The sequence below is a fragment of the Vulpes lagopus genome, chromosome X, assembly GCF_018345385.1.
Source record: "Vulpes lagopus strain Blue_001 chromosome X, ASM1834538v1, whole genome shotgun sequence".
Classification (NCBI taxonomy): Eukaryota; Metazoa; Chordata; class Mammalia; order Carnivora; family Canidae; genus Vulpes; species Vulpes lagopus.
In genome coordinates, this window is record NC_054848.1 from 95,191,878 (window position 1) to 95,215,833 (window position 23,956).

Here is a 23,956-nt window from a genome sequence, read left to right on the forward strand (position 1 = left end):
GGTGGAATTTTTCTTTCTCTGTTCTCAACTTTTTATTTGTCCTTTCTTTTTACCTTTCCCATTTTGAAATAACCAGTTTTATTTCAGAACAAATTTGCTTTCTTTTCCTGTAACACAAATGCATCTCCATATCTCATGAACTTTTTTAGCCAAAAAACACAACCTGCTTTTTTTCCAGTTAAAGTAGTAAGCAACTGTGAACTGTTATGCTAGTATTCTTTTAAGATTTTATTTGAAAGAGGGGCCGAGAGAGAAAGAGAGAGAGAGAGAGAGAGAGAGAGAAACAAGTGAGGGGAGGAGCAAAGGAAGAGGGAGAAGCAGACTTCCTGCTGAGCAGGGAGCCTGACTGGAGCTCCATTCCAGCACCTTGAGATCATGACCTGAGCCAAAGGCAGATGCTTAACCAACTGATCACCCACCTTCTTTAGACTGGCAAATTTATGAGTATGTTCATAATTCCTAGAAGCATATGCTTCTTCATTTTATAATCTTTTAATGTGGCATAAGACGTTTACTAATAGCCCATATTTATCTTTAGTCTATCTGTAATAGGAAACCAAAGTTAGATAAAAATCTATGTTCTGTAATGTTTTATTATTTTGTCTTATTTGGAAATTAGATAGTCAATAAATTTCCATCACTTAACTTTGCAAATCTCTAAAGTTACCAAAAAGATTTTAGAAGCTATTTTTAAGTAGATGTACCATAAATTATAGTTATTGCTAAAAAATTAACCTAGAAGCTCTTATCCCAGTTATATCTCACCTCTATTTAAATCATTTGCTCTTGACAATTATGTTTAGACTACTCACAAAAGCTTCATGAAACATTAGCCATCATCTCAAGCTATTTTTCTTGCTGACAAATTTTGTAAGAGATAGAAACTTACTTGACTAAGTAAACCCAGGCAGAATAGAAGTTGAATGATTACATTATATTCAGTGTTGATAATTCTAAAGACCTGCCTATTTAATTTTTTAAAGATTTATTAGAGAGTGCATGCACATGAGGGAAGGGGGAGGAAGAGAGTCTCAAGCAGACTCCTATTTTAAACTCATGAACTTCAATTGGCTTCAGTACTGAATATTTTTCCAAGTAAATGAACCTGAAAAGCATTGAAGTTAGTTTCTGTTATATTTCTAAGAACTCTAGGGGTACTTAGTTTATAAGCACTTAAAATTAAGCCAGTTGAATAGAGCTCTTTTACAAACTAACTTTAGTAATACCATTTAGAGATGGAAAATGCCACCCATCTGCAATACATTCATAAACATACAGACAGATGCAAGTAGAGACCTTGTAGTTCTAAATTTTAACCATGAGCGGGGTGTCTGGCTGGCTCAGTCAATAGAGCATGTGACTCCTGATTTTGGGATTGTGAGTTCAAGACCCACATTGGGCATTTTAGCCATGAGATGAGTATGATAATGCAAAACTCACTAGTTTATAGAACAGTTAGGGAGTGCCTGGGTGGCTCAGTCAGTTAAGTGTCAACTTTTTGGTTTTGGCTCAGGTAACGTTCTGTCATGAGATCAAGCCCAGCACCAGGCTCTGCTCAGAGCAGAGTCTGCCTGAGTTTCTTTCCCCTCCTCCCTTTCCCCATGCTTGCACGCACGTACCCTTTCTCTCTTAAAAAGACAAAAAAGATCAGATAAGTTGAGTTCACTTGAATAGAAACTTTTTTGCTGATATTTATGGAGAAGACTTAAAGATTTGTATTTGTCCTTGACAAGTAATATTCCAGGAGGCTGTAGTCTAGAGTTTGGGCACGAAAGCCTTTTTAGCAGTTTGTATTTTAAAAATGCCTTGTCCCCCCCCCTTTTTTTCATACCACTCTTAGGAATTGGGGATAGTGTAGGTAAGAGTTAACACTTACATCTCAAGGGCCCAGGGAAAGAGTGCAGGCTCCTTCAAGAAAGATTTTGGTTTCTTGAGGCCGATATTTACACGCCTTGTGAGATAAATAGGGGAGGTTTGGGGAATGGTAAATAGGAAGAGAGGAACTTTGAATTGCCTCTAGAGTTGCATATCTAGTTTTGCAAAGATTTGTAAGGACAGGTGCTCAAAGAATTGGGTTGCAACTTTAATGGCCTCACAGTTTGATCCACTCATCAATCCTTTTACAAGGGCTTTAGAGGATTTTTCTTTTCCTCTGGGTACATAGTTTTATTTTAACTTAGGGGAGGAGGCCATAAAAAAACGTTCCTGTCAGGCTCTGAATATTAGCTTCCAATCTGGCCAATCTCCCACCGCAGAGCTACCTAAGCTCTTCGCCCATCATAGGGCTTTATCTCGTGACCCTGAGATCAAGAGTCATGCTCTACCAACTAAACCAGCCAGGCATCCCAGAAAAAATATTTTAAATATCTTGTCAGTTTTTAGCCAAATAAACAGCAAGCATTTTCGGAGTTGAATTCAGTAAAGTTTCTATAAGGCCTTTTAATAAGGGCCTCCTTTCTGAGTGTACAGTTCAATCTTGAATTCACCTTAAGGGGAAAAACCTCCCTATCAGACCCTGAACATTGCCTTCAATTGATATTAGTAGGAGGGCCTTGGAGAAATTCCAGGTGGTAGGGAGGTTTCCAGGGGGTGGCCTGGCTTGTCTGATAACCTAATCATGGGTGGAAAGAATACCACTTAGCAGCCAAACAGGATCCCTCTGAGTGGGGTTATAAATGGCCATTCATCTTTATAATTTCTCTTTAAATTTGGTAGGCTCCTTTGAAAGTAGAGGTAAAAGGGCTTTATAATTTAAAAGATCTGCTGCCTTCCAGAGGACATGAATTCTTTGGTACATTGCATAGCAAGGCTGGAAGCTGGAGAAGCCTGATTATAGAACCTAGCAAAATAAGCCTTATGTCTAAGACTAACTGTCCATCCTGGGTGCTTCTGTTAAATTTATTTTCTGACTTTACATGAGTAACTTGTCTACCCTGGGGCTTAGAGATCATGCTGGCATGCTCCCTGTAAATCTTGTAGGGAAAGGGAAACTGAAAAAAGCAACTAGGTATTTTAAGGGATTTTCTGGGGAAGGTGAAGGAGCTTTGGGGGCTAAAGGAATTTGCTGAGGAGATGGGCTAGATTTTAAGGGGAACTCATATTGGGGACTTTAACTTTTCTTCTAATTTCTATTCTTACATCTTGTTAAGGGAGTCTAAGACTACTTCTGTGTCTTTGTGTCTACTTTTTAGTTTGGTCTTCCCACAGGTACCATTAAGATAATTGTTTAGGATGAGAGCTTTCTAAAATTTTTTTTTCAAATATAGAACTTTTTCATTTCAGAAAAAGAGCTATCATCTGGCCATTGACAGGTAGCATCTGTTTTTTTAAAAAAACTTACTTCTTTGGGAGAGAGCATCCACACGTGAGGGAGGAAGGGGCAGAGGGAGAGGAGAGAAAATCTTGAGCAGACTCCCTGCTGCTCACCGAACCCAACAGGTGCTCCATCTCATGACCCTGAGATCATGACCTGAACCGAAATCAAGAGCCAGATGCTTAACTGACTCAATCACCCAGGCGCCCCAACAAGTAGTATCTATTAATGTCAATAGCAGTTCAAATCAAGAAGCTTTTTATGGCTTAACCAACCATGCAAGAGACATCCCACAAGAGTGCAAAAAGATGCAGTCCTTATAAGATCCTGAAAGTTCACTCCCAAAGATAGTCTAAGAAAGTAAAGCGCTTTGTTGTTACAGGCTGTAAGAATGGTGTAGTAAAACAGTGTCTCTGGGATGCCTGGGTGGCTCAGCGGTTGAGTGTCCGCCTTTGACTCAGGGCGTGATGCTGAGGTCCTGGGATTGAGTCCCACATGGGGCTCCCTGCAGGGAGCCTGCTTCTCCCTCTGCCTGTGTCTCTCAAGAATAAATAAATGAAATCTTAAAAAAAAATAAAATAAAATAAAATAAAACAGTGTCTCTATTTTCCCACAAGAAGACCTCCAGTCCCAGACCCACTAATCTGATACCTGCCAGGCACTACTAGAATGGTTTTTTTTCCAGCACTGACAAAACAATGAAGGTTGAGATGACAAAAGCCTCTTATGGACTGGGGCCCTTTATGACGGACTCCCCTGACAGCTGGTACAGTTGGATGAAAAGCTTGCTGCTTGTGACTTCATGTCTCAGAAGCCCAGTCTATTTAGCCAACAAGATAAACACTGGTATGGCAGAGACAAGAAAGAGTATTCTCATTGGTCACGCAACCATGTTGTCAAGACAGAACAAGACAAAGGAAAACCTCATCCAACTTTTTGTATATGGATGTTAACAGCTTGAGCTAAGCCTTGGGTCTCTTGGAGCCAGACTAATACCTAAGAGGGATATGCCATTGGGTGGGGATCATGTGATGGTTTACAGAGGAACTTGCATGGAAATTTTTTTGAGTTTGGCAGGTGACCTAGTATATATCTAACTTGTTCTGTGACCAACTTATTCTAATACAGGGGTCTTTGGATTAGGTGGCCAGTGCTCTAATAGCACTTAAATGCTTGACCCATGCCTTCCAATCTTGTGGCTTTGGCTTCCAAGATGTTTCTTAGCAACAGCCTTTACCTCATGTGTTCATTAACCCACAGCAAAGTTTGTCTAAACGGACACCAGTCTGGTGAGAACCATGAACTCACCAATCAGTGAGGCTGGCTTGAACAGCAGGCTCATAGAGCCTATGCCTGTGTTCTACGCTATGGTCTTCCTTTTTATGACAACACAACAGAGACAGAAAGAGTAACCGTCCCTGGGAGGACAAGGATCAATAAAAATCAAGAGTACTTTAAAAAAAAATCAAGTACTCAGATCTTTACCAGAGGTGTTATATCTAAGGAATTAGTTTCACAAATATTTTTTCCTGCTAATCTAAATTTAGAAAAGAAAAAAAAGGACTCTCACCACTCATTTCTGCTGGACCCTTCAGGCAGAGATCCAGAAGATGGACATGGTAAGAATTCTTACCTTCTGCCAAGGCCTATCAGAGGTGTACCAAGATTATCTCAGCTCCAGTAGTCCTGGAGCAGGCAGTGATCAGCCAGTAAAGTTGCTCCTGCCTGGCTCACCAACTGTTGGAGAGAAAACCTTTTTACTCTACTCTTTTGGATTCTTTGGCTGGTAAATTGATATAAGACAGATTAACAGGGGAAAAACAAATTTACCTAAGTACATACAGACACCATGTAAGAATGTGAGAGCCACAGGCAGTCAGGTGGTTGAGGCTTATTTGTCATCCTGAGCTAAGGAGAAGGGCGGTAGGTGTCTGAGGAATACCATTTATGAGAAGATGGGAAGAGCAAATGTTTGATAAACAAATGTTTGCCAGGCCATACAGAGACAGTGGGACACAGAGAGGAATTTGATCTCTAGGCCCTGCAGAGCTTCCCCTGGTTGGCGTAAGCACACCAAGTCCATATCTTTGTAGTTATTTCTGATGTTGGTTCTCTTCCTGGACCAGGCTCTCTATCTAAATTCCTTTAGGCAGTTAAGGAGAAGGTAGAAACTTAAACCAGAGGTTTAAGGTACAAGGTGGCATGAATGAGGTGACTTCTTGAATTGTTTGATCATGTGTGTTTCTCTCTTTTTAAAAATATACATCTAAAATTAGTGTCCAGAAATATGTGAGGCTATGATATATTTGTATAGTCATGTTCTAGTCCTCCATTTAAAAAAATGTTCTGATCTTGATAAAGATTGATGTGGGAAGGTGCGTTTATGATATATTATTAAATGGAAAAAAGCAAGTTATAAAATACCATGTTTAATAAATCCCCTCTAGAAATATTTATAATGTGCATGTGCACATGCACATAGAAAAGGTTCTGAAAGAATAAATAGACTAAAGGACACAGCCTGGGTAGTAAGATTTTTTTTTAATTCTTCTCTTAAAAAGGGAAACATTTGGGGCTCAGTCGGTTAAGCATCTGCCTTGGGATCAGGTCATGATGTCTGGGTCCTGGGATGGGGCCCACTTCCCCTCTCCACACTCAGGAGGGAGTGTACTCCTCTCTTTCCCTCCCTCTGCCTTTCCCCCTGCCTGTGCTTCCCCCCCCTCAAATAAATTAATAAAATCTTTAAAAAAATAAAAAGGAAAACATTTGTTTGTATATACATCTTGAGATTTTTTTTCCTGCCCTGATTTTAGCAAAGGTTTTGATCTAGGCTCTAAATAAGTATAAATAGTATTAATTATGTCATGGATCTACAGTTTGGACTGTAGATGGTTTATTTTTTAATCAAAGGCTACTGATTAGCAAGCTCTTAAATTGCTTAAGTTCTGAACAGTTTCCAATGAAATTAAAGAGGGAGTAATAGTAATAGTGATCTTGAACCTTTTTATTACCTTCAGTGAATTATTGAGCCCCAGACCTGTATATTCCTCATGCAAAACATTCTTTTGGGGAACACAGCTGCATAATTTGTTAAAAGATGAGGGAATACCTTGCCGTGTGTCCATTCTGAATAACTGTACCTGTGGAGTTAATTATTATAAATAATTAGGCAAAGACTGGAGATATGTGCTCAAAATTTAAGTATTACTATGATTTTATAAATCAAGTATAGAACATGTAATTGATACTCTCTTTGTTGAGTCTCAGTCTGCCCTTACAGGTGTTTACAGAAGCAGGTTTCATGATCAAGCATATATTATATATATAGCAGTGTTCATAAGTTTATGTTATCGACTGAGCTTATGAACTAAGGGCTCATTAATGCCGTTTAATTATTTGAATGGCTCTAAGAGTGCTTGGTTTTAGGGAATAAACTTTTGATTTGATTGAATATAATTAGCCTCAAAAATGTTTTGTTGACCATTTAATTTAAAGTTAAAAGAGGAGTACCTGGCTGGCTCAGTCAGAAGAGCATGTGACTCTTGATCCCAGGGTCGTGAGTTCAAGCCCCATATTGGGTGTAGAGATTACTTAATTAAAAATTAAATTAAAGGGGATCCCTGGGTGGCGCAGCGGTTTGGCGCCTGCCTTTGGCCCAGGGCGCGATCCTGGAGACCCGGGATCGAATCCCACGTCGGGCTCCCGGTGCATGGAGCCTGCTTCTCCCTCTGCCTGTGTGTGTCTCTGCCTCTCTCTCTCTCTCTCTGTGTGGCTATCATAAATAAAAAAAAAAATTAAAAAAAAATTAAATTAAAATATGCTTCATGGTTTGAATAACCCCACTAGTATAAACAAAAAATTTGACCAAAATTTGAATTTTTATGTAAATATAGCATAAAGACTTAACTTTAAAAATGATATACCCTTTTTGTTCAGGGCATATCATTTTTAGAAGTTAAGCTTCTTAATATTATGATAAATTTACATAGATACTACAGTTTTGTAAATCAAAATGCTATTTCTAAACAGGGAACTAACTGGCTGATACTTGAAGGTAATTAAAAAGAGGGATTGGCCTCCTTTGGGTCAGTGAGAATGTTCCTTATTTTAAAAGATCTCTGAGCGGGATCTTCTGTAGGGAGAGAAGGTGACTAATGAAATAAATTTAAAATTATGATGGTGTTTTATGGTGAACACATAAAAATTTTTATTGTTACTATGAAAAATTTTATGAATCCTGTAATATTTTTGAAATGTGATTTTAAAAAAGTTTTTATTTAAGTAATCTCTATACCAGAGATGGGGCTCGAACTCATCACCCCGAGATCAAGATTAAGATGCTTCTACTAAGCCAGCCAGGTTCTTCTAAAATGTGATTTTAGGATAAGTTTTATCACTGAAGAATTACACTGTTTGCATAGTGTGTATGTGTTTCTTGTATTGTTCATATTTCCTAGGCATATATTTTTTTTAAAAAGATTTTATTTATTCATTAGAGATACAGAGAGAGGCAGAGACACAGGCAGAGGGAGAAGCAGGCTCCATGCAGGGAGCCCGACGCAGGACCCAATCCCAGGTCTCCAGGATCCCGCCCTGGACCGAAGGTGGCGCTAAACCACTGAGCCACCTGGGCTGCCCCTCCTAGGCATGTATTAACAATTTTTAGTGCTTATGGTGATCTCAAATGTCCAGGGGAGACAGTGGGTGGGATGTGGCATAACAACAACAGTAACCTAATGGAGGTGGTTCAGCATGTGTTCTTTTACCCAACATTTATTAAGCACTACTGCATGTCATGCATTGCCTTTGGCATTGGGAATACAGATGTGATAAGACACAGTCCTTGCCAAAAAGACTTTCATTCTAGCAATGTACTACGTATATACACACATACAAACATGCATGCAGAAATTATTAAATCTTGTTCTAGCACAACTTGGGTCATCAGCCAATTGTGTATAATATATAATGGTGGCACAAAGAGTAATCATTCTGGGGTATAAATTTGTATTAATTTGCAGAGTTTCATCACTGTGGCACACATATGAAACTGCTTACTTACATTTATTTATTTAAGAGAGAAAAAGAGAGCGTGAGTGGGGGGCAGGGAGAGGAAGAAGCAGGCTCCTCGCTGAGCAGGGAGCCCGTCACAGGGCTGTATCCCAGGATGCTAGGACGCTAGGACCATACTTAAATACATTTCTGAATAGTGTTCTGATATTAAATCTCACAGAAGAATACTTCTCTGCATGGGATTTTTTCTACTGCTTTAACATTAGAGGTTCTTTGTTTTATTTTTTTTTTTTAATTTTTATTTATTTATGATAGTCACAGAGAGAGAGAGAGAGAGGCAGAGACACAGGCAGAGGGAGAAGCAGGCTCCATGCACCGGGAGCCCGACGTGGGATTCGATCCCGGGTCTCCAGGATCGCGCCCTGGGCCAAAGGCAGGCGCCAAACCGCTGCGCCACCCAGGGATCCCGAGGTTCTTTGTTTTAAATTAATCAGACCTTATTTCATTTTTTTTCTTTTGCCATTTAGGGAATATGTCCTTCAGAATGTAGTCATTTGATTCTTCCATTGTTGTAATAGCACACAGTAGTTTCTAAAGGCATATTTAGGGGTGCCTCAGTGGTACAGTTGGTTAAATGGGTTGTGAACTCGGGGTTGTAAGGTCCAGCCTGGTGTTGAGCCTGCATCAGGATCTGCACTGAGCAAAGAGTCTGCTTAAGACTCTGTGTCACCCCCGCCCCCTCAAATAAAGAAATAAATCTTTTAAATAAATAAATAATTGAAGGTGCTCATAGTATACCTACCATAAAATTAATTAATAGGGGTGCCTGGCTGGCTCAATCAGAAGAGCATGTGACTCTTGGAGTCCTGAGTTTGAGCCCCACGTTGGGCATAGAAATTACTTAATAAATAGCTTTGGGGGGGAATTATCCATAAATTATAGGGAACTTATGTGCTTCACAATATTCTTAATTTCTATATACATGAATACTGTAGTGCTTGTGCACAGTGTACAATGATAAATACCAGAGAAGTCAGGCAAAGAATGAAACTTGGCAGCTTTACTCTTATTTGTTCTAAGTGGATATTAAAAAAATAATCTAATGAAAATAATATAGATAGCCTTTGTCAGTAATAAATATCATGACTTTCTCCCAAAGTGTAGTCAATGATCCTAGAATATTATTATCCTACTGTAGAAGATCCAAAATCTTTGTATAAAAAAAGTACACAAATCTGTCCTATGTGTAAAGATCTGTAAGTATTCAAAATAATTCACACTACTTGCATACATTAAGAGTTCAAAAGCACACTAACATACATATATGTAGACATGTATAACATGTATAACAAAAGGAATGCTTTGCAATGAGAGAATGAAGAATTGAGAGAGTCTCCTGTTACCAGAGCCAGTACAGTTTAACTGAACTTCATAACAAATTATGCCTATTTGGAACTAGTTTATAAATACTTAAGCTATGAGATGAACAAAGTGAATGTTAAAAACACAGAATTTTGTAATTTAGAAACATAGCTTCAGTGCTTCATAATATGGAATGAAGTTCCTAAAGATAGCCAGTTGGTTTGATTTCTTAGAAGTTAGGAAAAAATGAATTTCAGAAAATTATTTGTAATGATTAGGAACGGTAGAACATTAAGAAATATAATATTGAGAATATAAGAACTGAGGTCCTCAGTATCAAAAGCGATAGGAATCAGACTTCACATTAGAATTTAAAGAATGTAGTTGAAAGAAAAGTTAACTAGAATCTTTGTAACAGGTTAAATAACCACTTCCAATAGAAGTGATTTAGTCCTCTCAGTAACCAATTGCAGTTACTCCCCCATTCCCCTCCTGCGCCAGCTGTAGGCATCCATCTATTTTCTGTTTCTATTTATTTTGATAAAATTTTAAACTTGCAACACTGTTGTTTCTCAGGCTTATTCTAGGTCATGGACTCTGGGCTTTTAAAATTCTTCAACTAGCCATATTTACAAGTCCTGTCACATCTTCATTCAGAAAACATTCGAATGAGGATTCCATGATAGGGTTGTTCCATATTCTGAGAGTTTTTGATCTGGTACATGTGTTTCAAGTTCTTTTTGTGCCACTTGCTACTTAAACTCACTTCATTAGAAGGAATAAAACCATTTGTCCAGACTCAAAACTTTAGTTTGTTCTATGTGTGTTAACCATTCCAGCCTTTCTGGTAGTGAGAATAGCTTTAAGAATTTTTTGTAGCATACTATTATATTCAGTAATAATGTCATCTTCATCACTGTCTTCATCCTTTGGTCAGTATTTGGTTTAATTTGCTTTGGATAGCCAAGAAAACTATCATCAGTAGATTTGCTAGAGCTACAGGAAGTCCTACTGTTTCCTAACATTCTGGTTTATTGGTCTCACTGTGATGATGAGATTTGCAACTGTTTACAATCATCATGTCTATTACTTGACTGAAACTCTTTCTGAAGTTTCTATGCCATTAACTTCTAAAACTTCATTACATGTGTCTGGGTGACTCAGTTGGTTAAGCGTCTGCCTTTGGCTCAGGTCATGATCCCAGGGTCCTGGGATCGAGTCCCACTTCGGGCTCCCTGCTCAGCGGGGAGCCTGCTTCTCCCTCTCCCTCTGCCCTTCCTCTCTGCTCGTCCCCCCTCCCAATAAATAAATAAATGAAACCTTTTTAAAAATAAAACTTCATCATTAATATCTGGCAACCCTGTGTGTGAACCAGATCTCCTAGAATAAGCCAGGATGTAAAGATTCCTGGGACTTACCTAAGCCATGTGGTGTCTCCCTTGGGCTTTCTGAAACCATCCTGGCTATAGAGTCCAAGAGAATTTTCAGTGCTGTGTTTGTAAAGATAAACTAACCCTATGGTGCGTTTCTGGGAGAATATTCATGTCTGTAATAGAAGATGCAGGTTTAAAGTCTCGGGACATACCAATGACTGGATGTGGCTTTTTCCTATGGTTGACAACACAGTGCATTGACTAAAACATTTTCCTTCTTTGTTAGCATGTCTGTACCAAAGACACTGTTATCTGCTTCTTCCTTCTTTTGTATAAAAATCATAAGCAATGGGTTGTCTGTTGAAACACCTTTGTGATAATTATCATTATTTTTAGGAAGTAAGTCTCCCTAGAAGTCTGTATAGCCTAATAAATTGTCAACAATGGGTATCTTATGAACATGTAGTAATCCATAAAAATCCTCAGAATGTCCAAATTTTGCTCTTTCTAGCAAAAACCAGTGAGAATCCTGCTCTTCACCCCCAGGATGCCCTGGTAGGCAGTCATTGAGTGCCGGGTTCCTCTCTGGAATGCCAGGTGGGCGCATGTACACTCTCAGCTGCAGCCCAGGAATCCATAGCTCCCCAAACACACCTATAGAGGTAGCTTGGATCTCAGTACTCAGCTCCACTGAGCTCCATAGGACTCCACAGGGCAGCAAGGAGTGGTCTGGCAGTGCAGCAGGTAGAGGCACAGTTCCCTCCCTCCTCTCTGCAGGGCTCCAGTGGAGGAGGTTGAGGTGGGGCAGTTATTAGTCCATCTACCTCCCCATAATTGGGCCCCTGACCTGGGCCTGGTCTCCTGATCCAGGCTGACACTTCCAACCCAAGAGACTGTAAGTGAAAATATTAAAGACATTTTGGAGGAAAAAAAGACATTTGGGAGAAAAGGATCACCTGTATTCCTGCCACCCTAAATAATTTATCCATTTAATAAAAATTACCTTCCAGTAAATAAGAGGGGATGTGCCTGGCCAGCTCCGTTGGTGGAGCATGCAGTTCTTGACCTCGGGGTCAGGAGTTCAAGCCCCACATTGGGGGTAGAGTTTACTTTAAAAAAATTACAGGTCTTATTGACGAGTATATGTTTTCATGCAGTGGCAGTCTAATGTACATCTTCTGTCCTTTTCCCCATTAAAATAACTTTTATTCTGTTTATTTGACAACTTAAGTAATAAAAGCCTGGGAGAAATAGAAGCTTTTGTATTGTGTGCAGATGCCAGTAGGTGGGTTTTATGTGTATGTTTTACACCCCACATTTCTACATTATCGCTAGATTAGTAATCAGTCTATCTTTGGCACTTGCTCATGGCTATCTTTGCCTAGTTGACTATACTAAATACATATGTATGCTGTGTATCTATGTATATGTACATGTATGTGTATTTTTTTGGTATGCGTATATTTGAAACACATCTTACTACTTTGAAATCTTCCATGCCCCTCATATAAACATGTAGGGCTGCTCACAGATTCTTTCTGTGCCAGTGTTGGCTTCCATAGTACCATTTTTCCCAACCACTGTTCCCCTCAAGATTACTGACTACCTAGCTCCTTTAATGTCAAAGCTTTCTTTGACATCTTTCTCTGTGTGCTTTCTTACCTTTCTGCTTACCCAATACAAAACCCGAGTATGCTTTCACAAAGAAGCCTTAAATTATCTCAGCATACTTTATTGCACTTTGACCTTTTCATATCCAAAGCCTTTTCATCACCCTTCTCCAATATCTGTACCCCATTTTCTTCTCTATTCACAAATCCTGTGCTCCATGTATAGTTATTTTCTAAATATCATCTCTCCCACCTTCATTTCACTTAAATCCTTTTTTAAAAAGAATTCTCTCTCATGCCTTTCATTTGGTGCCTTCCACCAATCCCAAGGTTTCTATCTATTGTCATTTTTCTCCCTTTCACCCTTAACCTCTGTGGTAATTCTGCTTTCACATCCTTTGACAAAAACTCACACTCTGATAATGTATATGTAGTGTTCAGTTGAGTGCTTCTGAATAAATACCTGCTTTTCAAAACAGTGAAATCTAAACTATTAGCATGGAAATAACCCCTGGGAAGATGAGGTCTCCACTTGAAAGCTTCAGATAGAGATTCTCCTGCCATTATTGAATGATGGAGTTTTATGTAATATTATCTGAAATGGGGTGACTACTTGAACCATACAAAATGTCCACTATTGTGAAATGAGAATAGATCCTTGATTTTATACTTCTATTTTGATTCACCTGAGAAATAAAACTTACCACCTCAGAGAAGGTAATTTCCATATGTTTTGGATTATATTGAGCATTAATTCTGCAGGGTCATTATAGACTTAGAAATGTTTTGTCCTGGGGTGACCTGGATGGCTCAGTGGTTTAGCGTCGCCTTCAGCCCAGGATGTGATCCTGGAGTCCTGGGATTGAGTCCCACATCGGGCTCCCTGCATGAAGCCTGCTTCTCCTTCTGCCTGTGTCTCTCTGTCTCTCTCTGTCTCTGTCTCTGTCTCTGTCTCTCTGTCCCTCATTCATAAATAAAATCTTTAAAAAAGAAATAAAATCTTTAAAAAAGAAATCCTGGGCGTCTGGGTGGCTCAGTTGGTTAAGTGTCTACCTTCAGCTCAGATCATGATCCCAGGGTTCTGGGATCGAGTCCCGCATCAGGTTCCCTGCTCAGCAGGGAGTCTGCTTCTCCCTCCACCTTTCCCCCCTCCTCCGCTCATGCTCTTTCTCTCTCAAATTAATTTAATTTAATTTAAAAATCTTTTTTTAAAAAACTGTTTTGTCCTGCCTTCTTGTTCATGCCCAAGTGCCTTCCCATGGTGGGAAGAATCTACAAGGCACCCCAACCCCAACTGCACTGCTGTTGATTGTTGTAACTGTTCATCCTTGTATTGGGTTAAAATCCACTGGCTATAGTTATATTCATTGACTCAGCTTCACTCAAGCTACACTGAATTTGGATCCCTTTTCTATATAATGGCCTTTTAGATAACTAAAGGTAATTATTCTGTCTGCTACAGCTACAGATCTCTACCCACAATTTTTTCCCTTTGAGATAAACACTCAGCTCTTCTACCTGTTCCTCATTGGACACCATTTTCGTCATCCCGGATTGCTCTCTATAGATAGGATGCTTTGTTAATGTTCTTTCTGAAGTGTTTTCAGTACTGAAGATAGTATTCAATGTGTAACTGAATTGGATCTGGGCCTTGTACATCTGGACATTAATGCAGCCTGGAGTTGCTTTAAGTTTCTTTTTTAGTAGCCATGTAATGTTGGCTCATAATGAAATTTTTTTTAAGATTTTTATTTATTTATTTATTTAAGAGAGATCACCGGTGGGTGGAGGAAGAAAGGGGCAGAGGAAGAAGCAAACTCCCAGCAGAGCAGGAAGCCCAAAGCAGGGCTCAATCCCAGGACCCTGGGATCATGACCTGAGCTGAAGGCAGATGCTCAACCGACTGAGCCACCCAGGCGCTCCATGAATTTTTTTAAGTAAGCTCTGTGCTGAACACGGGGCTTGAACTCAAGACCCCAAGATCAAGAGTCTCATGCTCTACCAACTGAGCCAGCCAGGTACCCCTCATAATGGAATTTTTAATTAACTAAAATCCCAAGATTTTAATCTAGAGGTTTTGGCTTCACATGACTTCTTTCCAAACCAAGTTTCCATTTTCCTTTAGTTGTGCCACAGGTTTCTAAAGTCAGAATGTAATGTTTAATATCCCTATTAAATTTCATCTCAGCCTGTGAGACAGCCTTGGTTATTATCATCCGGCTTATGCTCATTGAACAAGGGGTCTTGAAGCTACTGTCAAAATGTTTTCAGACATCTGGGAAACAATAATGAAAAGTCATGGAGACTATCTTCCAAAAATTGTTCTATGCAGATATATCTCCGCTCTTGCGTTACATATGAATTACTACCATTGTAAATTGACAAGACCAGGAAAGACTGAAGTTTATTGCCAGCCTGCAAGACTTGTGTTGAACATTACACTGAAATGATGTTCCAAGACATATTGTGTCAACATAATGCCAGGGCTGCTAATTCTTCCCAAGAAATCAATTAATTGACACATGAAGTAGAGGCAGAATTATCATGACCATTCTTTTTCTTTTTTTTTTCTTTTTTGCCAAACATATACTGAGCACAGTATTAGGAATAGTGCGAGATTCTGGAGAATCATGTTTGCTTGGGGCAACCCTGATTTATCCCTGTTGTCCTAGTGTAATTATTAGTAGCATCATTTTTCACTTTCCGAAGTGTCCAGGTTTGGAGGATAAATTATCTGGCCACCCTTCTCATAACCCACCCAGTTTCTTTAGTATTTTATTTCGGTTATAATGTGGCAACTTTAATGAGGCTGCAGTAGTACTTCTCTTCCATTTGAACAGATCATTTTTCGACCATGGGAAGTTGATAGCAAAACTTACTGCAATTAAGGTCTATACATACTTACTATCTTTCCTGAGCTACCCTCTAGAGGGCAGTAATATATACATCCGAAAAGATCCATTTCCCACAGAAAATGGACTACAGGAGTCCCATTTTCATATGCATGAAAATCAGAAACACTCAAGTGCTCTTAAACACTCGATGCTCATATTGGAACCAGTGTTGTGAGTAAAACTCAAATACCTTTTGCCAAGCAGAAAAGTAAAGAAATAATAAAAATTAATTCATTAACATTCTGAACATTTTTTTTTAAATTGAAAAACTGAACTTTGATGCCTTGAATATATAATGATCTATTATAACAATTATACATAGAGTTTAATAATCTGCATAATTTATGCTTTTGTTTTTCCTAATTAATAATTTTACATGGTTAATAATTTTAATATATTCTGTATCACAGTTTCCATATTTATGTAAAGTAATCAATTAAAGAACAGTTTTATTCTACCTGCTTGAATATTACTTTCCTCCAGAAAATAAAAATGCTGATTTTTACTTTATAAAGCTTGAATCATGTAATGCAGAGCTCTAGTATTTGGAATTAGAATGTTTTTTTTAAGAGATTGTGTAATTAATTTTATGTCATCAGGTAATTTGTTAGCTCCTAATATCAAAATTATATTGCCTGTGTTTCAGATTTTGAATTTCCTAATGTAATGTTCTCTTTTCAGAAAAGGTGGACAAGTCCTATTTTCAAGAGAAGATGACTTTTAACAGTTTTGAAGGAGCTAAAACTTGTGTACCTGCAGGCATCAATAAGGATGAAGAATTTGTAGAAGAGTTTAATAGATTAAAAACTTTTGCTAATTTTCCAAGTAGCAGTCCTGTTTCAGCATCAACGTTAGCACGAGCTGGTTTTCTGTATACTGGTGAAGGAGATACCGTGCGGTGCTTTAGTTGTCATGCATCAATAGATAGATGGCAATATGGAGACTCAGCAGTTGGAAGACACAGGAAAGTATCCCCAAATTGCAGATTTATCAATGGCTTTTATTTTGAAAACACTGCTGCACAACCTACAAATCCAGGTATCCAAAATGGTCAATATAATGTAGAAAACTATCTGAGAAACAGAGATCATTTTGTTTTAGACAGACCATCTGAGACTCATGCAGATTATCTTTTGAGAACTGGACAGGTCGTAGATATATCAGACACCACATACCCGGAGAACCCTGCCATGTATAGTGAAGAAGCTAGATTAAACTCATTTCAGAACTGGCCAGACTACGTCCACTTGACCCCAAGAGAGTTAGCTAGTGCTGGATTCTACTACACAGGTATTGACGATCAAGTGCAGTGCTTTTGTTGTGGTGGAAAACTGAAAAATTGGGAACCGTGTGATAATGCATGGTCAGAACACAGGCGACACTTTCCTAATTGCTTCTTTGTTCTGGGCCGGAATGTTAATATTCGAAGTGAATCTGATGTTGCGAGTACTGATAGGAACGTCCCAAATTCAACAAGTATTCCAGAAAATCCAGCCATGGCAGATTATGAAGCACGGATCGTTACTTTTCGGATGTGGATATGTTCAATTAACAAGGAGCAACTTGCGAGAGCTGGATTTTATTCTTTAGGTAAACTTTATTATAAAACCAGGCTAATAAATAACTTTCCAACTATCCCAGTCCTCCTAAAAAGTGGATTCCTTTAGCCCCCTGAACTGGTAAATATAGGCTGGCATGATTAATCTGTGAACCTTTATGTTGAATTTGCTGCAGTGTAACTACTACATTTATGTGAAAAAAAGACTACTATATTGTGAGTTATATTTATCTTTGTTTTTTTGGAGAAGGATGACATGCAAAAGATGATAGATCTCCCAGATAGAAGAATGGGTCTGACAGTAATATAAACTATAATTTATTGAGCACCTACTATATGTGCTCAGTACATGTATCACATGCATTCTTTCTATACCTCATAAAAAGAGTTAACATTAGAGAGTTTAGTTTGGCTGATATTAAAATTGGTACCTGCCCTTTGTACATAGACTTTATATTTGAAAGCTGCCCTGCATGCCTTTTTGCTTCAAATAAACACTTCTCAAATGGACTACTGTAAACTTGTCAGGAAGGGCCCTTAGTGTGATGACTTCCAGGAATATTCAGAAAAGTTATATCATTATATATCTGACCCATTTGCTTTAGGATTGAGTAGTGCCAAAATACAAAATATTAGTTATTTCAATATTTTATTCACATAGTATCCTGTAGCAATTTTGAAGGTTTGTTTAGTGTCATGTAGCTATAACCCTAGAGAAACTTACTTTGTAATTTTGTTAGCCTGAGCCTTATTGTTAAAGTTTCACAGTTTGAAAAAGTGTAGTATTGGTAGACCCAAATGATAACAATTTTAATTTTTCACATAAAAATTGGTCAATTTTATTTTGTCTTCTATTAAATACCTCAAATTGAATCAGTGAATTTAGTGTGTATTCCCTCCTCAAACAGTCATGGCTATTATTTAGATGTGAATTTGAATGTCATCTTTGAAGCTGAGATTTTCATGTAATTTAAAATGGTTAATTTCATGGTGTTAAAGGGGCATTTTTGCATGGGCTTCTAATTGCACAAATACATGTATTTTTACTTGTGTCTCTTCTTAGGGGATGGTGATAAAGTAAAATGCTTTCACTGTGGAGGAGGGCTAACTGATTGGAAGCCCAGTGAAGACCCTTGGGAACAACATGCTAAGTGGTTTCCAGGGTAAGGTATTTAAATGTTTATTTAGGAACAGGCAAGTTAGACACTTTGCAGTCGGAAAATCTTGAATAACTTTTCACCTCAACTATTTTTGCCTTCACTATGGCTTGCAATTCACACCAAGTTTATAAAAATGGGGTCACCTACTTTATAGAAAAAAAAAAAAGGCCCTAAGCCTTCTCTGGTGACCAAAGCATTCATTGCTTATATGTTATATCTATGACATTCAAATGATTCTATTTCTAAACACTAATTAGGAATATATAGTTTTGTTGTTAGAAGTAGGCTCTTTCACGATGACCACGGGAGAGCCCTTGTTGCCAAGGATTTTTCCTTGGAACCCATCACATCCCCTAGCAAATTTTACTGTATCTCTCTGATTATAAGACACACAATTGTTCACATTTTCAAATTTTTGAAATGACACATCTGATGGTGGGTCATAATTTAATTGGCAGCGGTGGTACATAAAGTAATCATCCTTCTTATAATCAGTGGCATCTTAGAATGATAATAACATACTCTGTCTCTTTGCCATCTTGTTTCTTTAAAAATAAAGTATTCATACATATAAGTGATGTAAAATTTTTGACCTACAAACTAGTACAATTTAAAACTTCAGAGCGATTGTTTGAAAATAAATCTTAAGCTTAAAAAGCCTTAAAAGGAAAGGTTGAAAGCCTAAGGAGTTCCTTCAGAGTGTGTAGTTGGTTAATCCTCTAAACAAAATTAAACTATTTAAAAAAATTAAATCTTAAATTTAATAACTTGGTTTAAAGTTGGAAGTTCTCAAGTTGGTATTTTTTGCCTAAGATTACCAAAGAGTAGTATAACAAAGGAACGTATTTCTTTAACTTTGAAATGACAGTTGGTAGAGATTAAATAACATTTCATTTTGCAGCTTCTTAGAAATACCAAAAAGGAAGTAAATGGAATTAAGATAATGGAGATATCTGTATTTATACTTTACTGATTTATCAGCTACCAAAGTTTAACCTTCTTTTAATTGTTTAGGTGTAAATATCTGTTAGAAGAGAAGGGACAAGAATATATAAACAATATTCATTTAACCCATTCAATGGTAAGTCACATATTGTAGAATATAAAATATTATTTAATTTGTTTTACAATGATTTCTTGGTGTAAAATTCACAGTATAGTATCTTAAATTAATAATGTATGGTGGGCTTTAAAGGGGAGATCTTGAAAAATGCTTGTTATTTCTTAACCTGAAGTAGTTTTGTGAAAGGGGAATCCCTATAAGCTGATTGATTTAACTCACCGTAACTAAAAATGGGTTTGAAGAACTAAAATACTTAATCCCTCAACTTTCTGAAATTAGACTTTTGTATAATGTGTTTTATACTCATAAATAATTGTGAACTTTCCAAAGGCAGTATTTTAAAACTCAGAAGCGTGTCTAAATTGATGGTGCAGCCTGGGATGGCTAAGGTATTGGTACCATGTGGGAAGAGCCATGGACTAGAATGGGAAGCCAGAGTTGTCATTATGGCTCTACCATGAGCTCCCTTGCCTCAATCGAGTTGTTTAAACTCCCTGAGACTCAGTGTCCTGTCTATAGAGTGAGTGGATTGTGTTAGATGATCTTTTAACTTCCTTCTAGTGGGGATCCCTGAGTGGCTCAGTGGTTTAGCACCTGCCTTCAGCCCAGGGCGTGATCCTGGAGTCCTGGGATCGAGTCCCACATCGGGCTCCCTGCATGGAGCCTGCTTCTCTCTCTGTGCCTGTGTCTCTGCCTCTCTCTCTTTCTGTGTCTCTCATGTATAAATTTTAAAAATCTAAAAAAAAAAAACTTCCTTCTAGCTTCATCAGGTTATGCCTCTTGCAAACATTCATATGTTGAATTGGAATAAAGCCAATTTATAAATTCATGATTAGTGTAACTTTGCAAATTGAGATAATCGTCTTCTGCCAAAAAGAATTCTAACTTATAATCCATATTTCTATTTCAGCTAAGAACTGCTGAAAGAACACGGTCATTAACTGAAAGAATTGGTAAGTATGTACATTAAAATAAGTATACTTTTAATTTCATTAGCAGTTTATTACATTTGTTTTTTATAGGGTGGAGCCATAAGCTTATTCTTTCAAGATAATCAGGGTAGATTTATTTGAGATGAGATTGCTATAAATTTAAGGATTAGGAAGTGCCTATAAATTTAAGTCAGTTATAGGTAGCTGAGTGGCTCAGTGGTTGAGCATCTGCCTTTGGCTCGGGTAGTGATCCCAGGGTCCTGGGATCGAGTCCCATATTAGGCTCCCTACAGGGAACCTTCTTCTCCCTCTGCCTATGTCTCTGCCCCTTTCTCTGTCTCTCATGAATGAATAAATAAAATCTTTTAAATTTTAAGTCAGGGCAGCCCAGGTGGCTCAGCGGTTTAGCATGGCCTTCAGCCCAGGGCGTGATCCTGGAGACCCAGGATCGAGTCCCATGTCAGGCTCCCTGCATGGAGCCTGCTTCTCCCTCTGCCTGTGTCTCTGCCTCTGTCTCTCTTCTCTCTCTCTGTGTCTCTCATGAATAAATAAATAAAGTCTTTTAAAAAATTTTTAAGTCAGATATTTATATAGTAAGAACATTCATGTGACTCATGTAACACTGGACATTAATTGTACTGGAAAAATTTAAATTATACTAAATTATGTTATAAGTTATATAATTATATACATTACATAAAATGATACTAATTATAGTAAAGTAAAAATAAAATAAAATTTTAAGAAAGGACATTCCTATGGCGGTTGTGCAGTTAGCTTTTCCAAGCTTAAGAGGAGCAGCTATAGGCTGTCCATTGCCATTTCTGTTAAAATCCCCAAAGGAAGAGAGATAAGTGTATTTTTGTCCCAGGTACTTTTTGAGTTAGCCAGGACCATGAATCCAGTGCTGTACTAATGTGCCATCACCATGGTCGGCCCTACCTGCTTCCTTATCCCATGCCATTCTTGAGCCTCTCCCAGTTTCTTCACAGAGGGGCATGGTTCGGTTTATCTCCTCTTACCTTATAGAAAGGTAGAGATTTTTATCCCAAAGATTATCTACTCATCATAAACATCTTTAAAAGCCAGAAAGAGGGATCCCTGGGTGGCGCAGCGGTTTGGCGCCTGCCTTTGGCCCAGGGCGTGATCCTGGAGACGCGGGATCGAATCCCACATCGGGCTCCCGGTGCATGGAGCCTGCTTCTCCCTCTGCCTATGTCTCTGCCTCTCTCTCTCTCTCTGTGTGTGACTATCATAAATAAATAAAATTAAAAAAAAAAAAAAGCCAGAAAGATACCAGGATGCCTGGGTGGCTCAGCGGTTGAGCATCTGCCTTCAGCTTAGGGTATGATCCCGGAGTTCCGGGATGGAGTCACACATCAGGCTCTTTGCATGGAGCCTGCTTCTCCCTCTCCCTATGTCTCTGCCTTCTCTCTGTGTCTCTCATGAATAAGTAAATAAAATCTTTTTTTAAAAAAGCCAGAAAGATACTATGTTAAGCAAAGATGATATTGTTATCTCCACTTTTCAGATGCAGAACCAGAGACAAGGAGGTTAAGTGACCCGCCCACAGTTACATTTACAAATCATTAGTGGAACTGGGACTATAAACAGGGTCTTCTGAAATCTGCATCACACTGTGGATCTCGTTTTCCGCTTAGGCATCATGTTTCAAAAATAGTAGAAAGTGTAATTTAGAATATGTCTGCTGATTCCCCATTCCTTATACCATCATCTTTTTGGTATCTTAAGGGTTACAAGACAAGAGAAAACTATAAGTACTCATAAATATACTTAAGAAGGAGAGCCACTTTGATAATATTTGATACAGATTTTGAAATGGGCATAAATAATAAAGTTTAAGAAATCATTTATTGGGATGCCTGGGTTACTCAGTGGTTGAGCGTTTGCCTTCAGCTCAGGGCGTGATCCTGGGTTCTGGGATTGAGTCCACATTGGGCTCCTTGCAGGGAACCTGCTTCCCCCTCTGCCTATGTCTCTGCCCCCCCCCCCCGTCTCTCATGAATAAATAAATAAGTCTTTAAAAAAATGGAGATATGAAAAGAAACAATAATAAAATAAAATTGAGATGTGTAATTCACGTAGCAAAAATTTCACCCTTATAAACTGTACATTTTAGTGGTTTTTAGTAAATTCACAAGGTTGTGGAACAAACCATCACTGCCATTTAATTCCAGAACATTATTATAATCCCAAAAAAGAAACCCTGTATCCATTAGCAGCCACTCCCCATTGCTGCCCCTTCCCCCTCAGCCCCCAGACAACTACTCATCTACCTCTATCTCTCTGGATGTACCTATTCTAGACATTTCATATGAATGGAATCATAATATGTGGCTTTGAAGTTCATCCATGTTGTGGTACTTATACATGATTACTTCATTCTTTTTTATGGTAGAAAAAGTTTCCTTAGTGTAGATAATACCATGTTCTGTTTATCTACTCATCAGTTGGTAGACATTTGGGTCTCCAGTTTTTGGCTCTTATGAATGATACTGATGCTGCTATTTACATTTGTGTGCAAATTTTTGCGTGGACATAGGTTTTTAAGTTGCCTGAGTATATATTTCAGCATGGAATTGCTGGGTCATGTAGTAACTCTACATTTAACCTTTGATAAATGGCCAGTTTTCCAATGCGGCTGTACTATTTTACGTTCCCACTAGCAGTATATAAGGATTCCAGTTTGTTTTTCCATATCCTTGTTAACACTTGTTATTGTATATGTTTTTTAAAGATTTTATTTCTTTATTTGAGAGAGAGTGCGCATGCAGAGGGAGAGGGAGAAGCAGGCTCCTGGCTGAGCAGGGAGCCCAATGGCGGGTCTCAATTCCAGGACCCCGGGATCATGACCTGAGCCTAAGGCAGATGCTCAGCCAACTGAGCCACGTAGGCACCCCTTGTATGTCTTTTTTTTATAGCCATCCTAGTGGATGTGAAGTGGTATCCTACTATGGTTTTGATTTGCATTTTCCTGATGGTTAATGATGTCGGGCATCCTTTCATGTGCTTATTGGCCATTTGTATGTCTTTGGAGAAATGTCTGTTCATCGCCTTTGCCCATTTTTTAGTTGGGTTATTCATTTTTTTTGTTATTGAGTTGTAAGAGTTCTTTATATATTCTAATATTTTTACAGTTACGTACCTTGTCGGATATATGATTTGTAAATATTTTCACTCGTTCTTTTCACTTTCTTGCTGATATACTTTGAAGTATATAAATTTTTAATTTTGATGAAATTCAATTTATCTTATTTTTTGTTGCTTATTCTTTCAGGGCTATATCTAAGAAACCATTGCCTAATCCAAGGTCATCTATGTTTTCTTCTAAGAATTTTATTACTTTTTTTTTTTTAATTTTTTATTTATTTATGATAGTCACAGAGAGAGAGAGAGAGGCAGAGACACAGGCAGAGGGAGAAGCAGGCTCCATGCACCGGGAGCCTGATGTGGGATTCGATCCCGGGTCTCCAGGATCGCGCCCTGGGCCAAAGGCAGGCGCTAAACCGCTGCGCCACCCAGGGATCCCTAAGAATTTTATTACTTTTTAATCTTTTTTTAAAAATTTTATTTATTTGACAGGGAGATAGCGAGAGAACACAGACAGGGGGAGCAGGCAGAGGGAGAGTGAGACACAGGCTCCCTGCCAAACAGGGA

At 38.3% G+C, this 23,956-nt stretch overlaps 1 protein-coding gene and 1 pseudogene across 8 annotated transcripts in view; one reads left to right on the plus strand and one right to left on the minus strand.

Annotated features, from left to right (window-relative positions):
• The window catches only part of LOC121482906 (X-linked inhibitor of apoptosis), a 54,243-nt gene that overhangs the window by 14,562 nt on the left and 15,725 nt on the right, over nt 1-23,956 (plus strand). For 4 of the 8 annotated variants that reach the window (XM_041740962.1, XM_041740966.1, XM_041740967.1 and 1 more), the window contains 4 exons: nt 16,247-17,155; nt 18,187-18,286; nt 19,298-19,364; nt 20,257-20,299. In XM_041740962.1, the coding sequence (XP_041596896.1) occupies nt 16,279-17,155; nt 18,187-18,286; nt 19,298-19,364; nt 20,257-20,299 (1,087 nt within the window). In that variant the 5' untranslated portion in view covers nt 16,247-16,278. Of the gene's footprint in view, nt 1-7,917; nt 7,959-11,572; nt 11,659-16,246; nt 17,156-18,186; nt 18,287-19,297; nt 19,365-20,256; nt 20,300-23,956 lie in introns of those variants that run through there. The other 4 variants (XM_041740964.1, XM_041740965.1, XM_041740960.1 and 1 more) reach the window with 3 other exon arrangements.
• Nucleotides 8,787-11,146, minus strand: LOC121482651 (annotated as a pseudogene).